At 37.5% G+C, this 5,935-nt stretch overlaps 1 protein-coding gene across 9 annotated transcripts in view; it reads right to left on the bottom strand.

Moving 5' to 3' along the window:
• Window positions 1-2,146: 2,146 nt before the first annotated feature.
• TAF2 (TATA-box binding protein associated factor 2) overlaps window positions 2,147-5,935 on the bottom strand; it is an 80,990-nt gene continuing 77,201 nt past the window's right edge. For 2 of the 9 annotated variants that reach the window (XM_007127709.4, XM_007127707.4), the window contains one exon: window positions 2,148-3,544. In XM_007127709.4, the coding sequence (XP_007127771.1) occupies window positions 3,252-3,544 (293 nt within the window). In that variant the 3' untranslated portion in view covers window positions 2,148-3,251. Of the gene's footprint in view, window positions 3,545-5,935 lie in introns of all 9 variants that reach the window. The other 7 variants (XM_007127706.4, XM_007127710.4, XM_007127712.4 and 4 more) reach the window with 5 other exon arrangements.

The raw sequence follows: 5,935 nt of genomic DNA, 5'->3' as shown, positions 1-5,935 counted from the left end.
GTAAAGCTACTATTGTCCCCTTTCCATACTCTATTCTTTAGAAGTGAGTCAGTAAGTCCAGTCCAGTCCTCAAGCGCTGGGGTGCTAGAGGTCAAGAACTTTGAAAGACAGTTCTGCTTGGGCTGGAGCACATTTGACATGAAAAATTGCATTTATTTACAGTAAGTTGGAAACAGAAGAAATGAGTCAGGGGAAGAGGATGGGAAAACTAAGAAGTTTTCCAGCTATTTACCAGACAAGGATTTCAATGATTTTGATCAAAATGTCTTTTTAAGGAGATTACAAGGCTTGTGTAGTAAAATAGCTTTTCCATTCTCTCCTTAAGAATCATCCAAAAGAAATAAGAACATGAAACAAAAATTGTAAACTTCAACTTCTAAGAAATTAGAAACGCAAACCCACAACACATGAGGAAGGGTTATCAAATGCAGAGTGAAGATGTTGAGGAAAGATGCCCATCCCTGCAGCTCTCAGGCAAACTTAGCAAGAAAAAGAAGTCAGACAAAAGAAGAAATCGGAAAATTAAATGCACAAACATTAGAAAAGAGGTAATAAAATTACCCATCATTTATAGATGTGATTATTTTCAAGTAAAACCCAAGGAACGCATTTAAAATATTGAGAATTTAGTAACGTGGCTGTGGTGGTGAATTTTACATGTCAACTTGAGTAGGTCAAGAGATGTGCGAATAGCTGGTTAAACATCATTTCTGGTGGTGTCTGGAGGGTGTTTCAGGAAGAGATTAGCATTTGAATTGCTGGACTAAGCAAAGGCCCTTCCCAACGTGGGTGGGCAATCGTCCAATCACTGAGGGCCTGAACAGAACAAAAAGGTGGAGGAAGGTTAAATCCCCTCTCCGCCTGAGGTAATCTAAACAGTGTGGTACTGGCAGATGAGTAGGCAGATCCATGAAACCGACTACAAAGTCCAGAAATGAACCCAAATATATAAGGCAATCTAGTATATAACACTTGCAGTCAAGAGAGAAAAGACGGAGTTTTAAACACATTGGGTAGCATCTTGGAAGGAAAAAAAAAACCTTGGATCCTTACCTCCTACCTTCTATCAAAATAAATTCCAGATGGATTCTAGTTAGATAAAGGATATAAATCTGAAACATAAAACTTTAAAACCAATAGAAAAAAAATGGGAGAATTATTTCAAAATCATGGAATAAGAAAAACCTTTGTTGGTATGACACAACATGTGGTAGTCAGAAATGACTATTAAAAAACTACATAAAACTATACAAAAATAAAAAATTTCCGCAAGTATCATTTGTTAAAAAAATGCATACACTGTATAGATATATGTATAGACTAGATCTACACATGTAATACTGGCAACAGTGACTACCTCTGGGGGAGGAGACTGAGAAAACTAACACTAGAGCTTGTATTACTTATGTGTAGTTATCTACAAAAATATGAATATTTTTCGTTGTTTACTTCTATGCATCAACTTAAATAACTGAAAGCTCCCCATAAAAAAATGTTCCTCGTAAGAAACATCCAATATAAATATCCAATTTAGAAATACCATGCATTACATTTCCTAGTACAATGCTTGATATACAAGAGGTATTTAAATTATGTAGGTAGCTATTATTCGTCACTGTCTTCAGACAATACATAATTATTTTGAAATTTATCCTTACTATTTTCAGAGTTGAGAATTCTATAGATGGTATCACTAAACACTGTAATAAAAAATATTCCTTTTTCCAGAAATAATTTCAGTTGGCCAACACTCAGTTAATGGGAATATTTAAATAACTGCCATTTAGGCTCTTCAACGCCTGATCACACACCCTTTGCGCTTACACTCTCGGCCAACTGCACTGTTTTACAATTCCTGACTATGTCCTTGCTTTCCTCCATACTTTTGAAAATACTGTTTCTTCTGCCGAGAGAACTTTACCCCATCTGCCTACTGAAATCACTCTTCCTAACAGGGCCAGCTCAAATCCTGCTTATCCACAAAGCTCTCCTCAAACTTTGTGAACAGGTGTATTATATACACACACAAAGAGAAAGGCAACAAAAGATATAAGAAAATACAAAGGCAGAATGGTCAATTTAAAGAGTTATTTATTAAACAAGTATATTCAAAAGTCCAATGTTACTGGATCCCTTTGAAACATCTATTCTGGGAAGAAGTATTTTGTCCAACTTTCTAATGATAAGGGAAATGATAAAAATAGAACAGGTATGAATAACATTTTAAAACAAACAAACAATACAGCTCATGGTAAATTTAGAAATAAAAATAAAAACACACAAACATACAAGCTATTGAAGTATGAAACCAAAACATTTCGTATGTTTTTAAATGCTTCTGGTATACTCACATGAGAGCCAAACTGTCTATGTCCAAGTTAATAAACAGTATATAAACACCTTTTTAAGGTACCATACCTAGAGAAATAATTTTAGAATATGTATTGGGCATATAAATTGTCCACATTTGGCAAACATTTTCTACATATGAATGTATTCACTTATACTTAGTGAAAAAAGAAACTTAAAATTTAAACATCTTGATTTGAGAACTGTGGATTTGATAGTTCTGTTAAATTCCAACATCATAATCACCAAATGTGCTATCAAAAAAGTTATTCAAATTTCTTTTTAAAGCTGCTTCTGAAAATTTCAGTATCTTAGGGCAAAAGAAAACATCATGTATTCTTGCTTATGAATTCTGATGCTTAGTTTCTATGGTTAACACGCAAAAAAATATGTAACAGAGAAGATTCCTATAGAAAAGCCTCTGTCTTTCAGTAGTTCCAAATGGTGTTATACAATATTTCACTGGAAATAGTGGTTTTACCACAGATTTGGCTGTAGCTTCTGTTTAAAACATAACTTTGCCCCATAACACCCATCAAAGGCTTTAAAACATAATTGACTTTGGCAGTACACATGGAGATCATGATGTGAATGGGGACTGCCAGTGGATATGAGGGCCTTATGAAAGGGTCTGCTGTGTGTGTGTGTGTGTGCGCGCGCGCGCGCGCGTGTGTGTGTGTATTTTAAGGAGGAAACAGGATGAAATGGTTTATTCAGAACTATAAAACACATTTTCCTAATTAGATTTCAATTGTATAAATAATGTAAATCAAATGTTTAGAACTTGAATCTCTATGGGAGGCAACTATCTTTTTTTCCTTTTATCATTCTTTATAGCTGACAAAGCTTTAGTTACATATATTCTTCTGAACACTGAGGAAAAGGTCCCCTTTGTCCCCTTCTCAGTCTGAAAGAGAAGGAGAACGAATAGACCTGCCACTGGCGGGGCTGGAAAAAGTGAAAGGCTCCTTGTCCTTTTCTTTACTGTCATGCTTATGCTTGTGCTTATGCTTATGTTTGTGCTTCTTCTTCTTTTTCTTGTGCTCATGGTGATGGTGGTGATGGTGGTCGCTGTGTTTGGAGGACGTAGATTCTTTAGTAAATACTGAGAGTGGAGCTGCTGCAACTGGATGCATACTCATTTCCAAAGGTGATTGTTCTTTACCTTCAAGATTAAAAACACCCAAATGAATTCCTGTTAATAACAAGGAAAGTGAAATGAAAGTAAGAGGGAGTTGGTGACAGTACAGAAAAGACAATGGATTCCCAAGTGTTTATATCACTTCCATTAAAAAAATCAGGAATGGGAGAAATATCCAAGTAAGACATCCAATTAGTTACACAAAGGAAGTTTTCAGCATTGTTACCAGGAAGTGAGTATTTCAATTCCTTGTAGTCTATACAGATTATGACATATACCAGTGTGTTATCCAACCATCTTCTAAAAATTAATATTCAATATGTTAAAGTACTATGAAGTGACAATGACTAGATGTGTGTGTTATAGATTAAGACTGACATCGGTCAATGAAAACATAGCTCCTTAACCACAGTTCTGCTCTACGGTATTCAGGTGGGGGGCAGATTTAGCACTACAGGCATAGTTCGTTTCATTGCACTTTGCAGATACTGCGCTTTTTACAAATGAAGGTTTGTGGCAACCCTGCCTCGAGCAAATCTATTGGAACCATTTTTCCACCAGCATTTGCTCACCTCTAGTCACTCTGTCACATTTTGGTAATTTTTGCAATATTTCAAAATACTTCCACCAGCAAAAAGAGTATGACTTGCTGAAGGTTCAGATGATGGTTAGCATTTTTTAACTGAGGTATGTACCTTTTTTTAGACACAACGCTATTGCACACTTATTAGACTACAGTATAGTATAAATGTAACAGATGCAATGGCAAACCAAAAACTTCAGCATGTATTTTATCTCACCTAGAAATGGATCAAAAGTCTTTGAAGGTTCTTTCCATCTCCAATGTTCTATCAACCTAGGAATCTATAATAGTGAGTAGTTCTCAGACTCTAGTGTACAGGAATTTCTTGCTTCCTCCATACCGTACAATTCTTGGGCCATACCCAGAGAATTCTCTCTCTGTATTACTCTAGGTTAATGGCACTGCTTTACATGCAGCCAAGTAAGAAAAAAACTTAAGAATCGTCTCAGGTGCCCTCCCTTCCAGATCTAGCTGCTTACCAAATCTTGTTTATTCTTACTTACAGGAATCTCTTTAATCTGCCTCTCTATCCCGCCTGCAACTGTACTAATTCAGACCACCTCATCTCATTTAGATCACAGTACTACTCTCCTATTAACTGGTTTCTTTGCCTGAAGTGTCTTACACTTGAATCCACACTTTACATAGCTTCGCAGCGGCGGTTCTCAACCAGGGGCAACTTTTCTCCCCAGGGGTTGTTTGACAATGTCTGGAGACGTTTTTGTTGTCACGATTAGGGTGGGATGGGGGGAGGAAGTGTTAGCCTGACTGTGGGTAGAGGCTAGGGATGCTGCCAAACATTCAACCCACAGGACAGCCCCCTAGAGCAAAGAATTCTCATGGCCAAAAATGTCAACAGTGTTGAAGTTCAGAGGCCCTACTGCATAGCTATCTTCCTAAAAACAAAGCTATCATGATTACTTGTTTAAAAACTCCGGTAGTTCTACTGGCAGAACAAAATCCTTAGACTTCAGTGCAGCAATTTCTGAAAAAATATATATTTTTTATTCAGAGTAGTCAAAAAACCAAGCTTTTCACTAAAATGGACTTTAATGCAGTAGTTTCTTTTCCTTTTTAAAACGTAAATTCTCAGTGCTGATTTTGATCCAATCCGGCCCCAAGCCATGTTTTTACCAAAACAAGCATCACCATAGAAGTTTTCTAAAAATCACTTTCACCACTAATTTTAAGGACAGTTTACAATCTGTCTTGAATTTATCTTATCTTCCACTATTCCTTTCTATATATTCCAGACTAGCCCTTTGGTAACTCTGTGTATTTGTAGATGCTATTCCTATGCTTGGAATGCCCTTCCCTTATTTCTTGTCTGACTTGCACATTCATTTACAACTATCGGGAACTACATGGGAACTGGAAAAATAGGGATAAACTGAACAGGTCTCAGTTCTCCTGGAGCTTACAAAGTAGCAAAGAAGAACGAAATTGAGTAAGTACTCCCAATTAATAAGAAGACAAAACACAGAGTGAAACAGGAGCACGACAGGAGACTTCAATTAGTGGGGCAGCGGGAATCAAAGACAAACTTCTCCAAGGAAGTTATGTTTACACTGTAACCTAAAGGAGGAGAAAGGAAAAGAATAAAACATTTTAGGTTCTTATTAATTTAAAACAGCTTAAATGTCTTTTTATTTTTATTTTTTTTTTGCGGTACGCGGGCCTCTCACTGTTGCGGCCTCTCCCGTTGCGGAGCACAGGCTCCGGACGCGCAGGCTCAGCGGCCATGGCTCACGGGCCCAGCCGCTCGGCGGCACGTGGGATCTTCCCGGACCGGGGCGCGAACCCGGTTCCCCTGCATCGGCAGGCGGGCTCTCAACCGCTGCGCCACCAGGGAAGCCCTAAAT

This window comes from Physeter macrocephalus, chromosome 15 (genome assembly GCF_002837175.3).
Source record: "Physeter macrocephalus isolate SW-GA chromosome 15, ASM283717v5, whole genome shotgun sequence".
In the NCBI taxonomy this organism is placed as follows: domain Eukaryota; kingdom Metazoa; phylum Chordata; class Mammalia; order Artiodactyla; family Physeteridae; genus Physeter; species Physeter macrocephalus.
The sequence above is the reverse complement of the archived record's forward strand: the minus strand, read 5'-3'. Positions and strand labels throughout refer to the sequence as shown.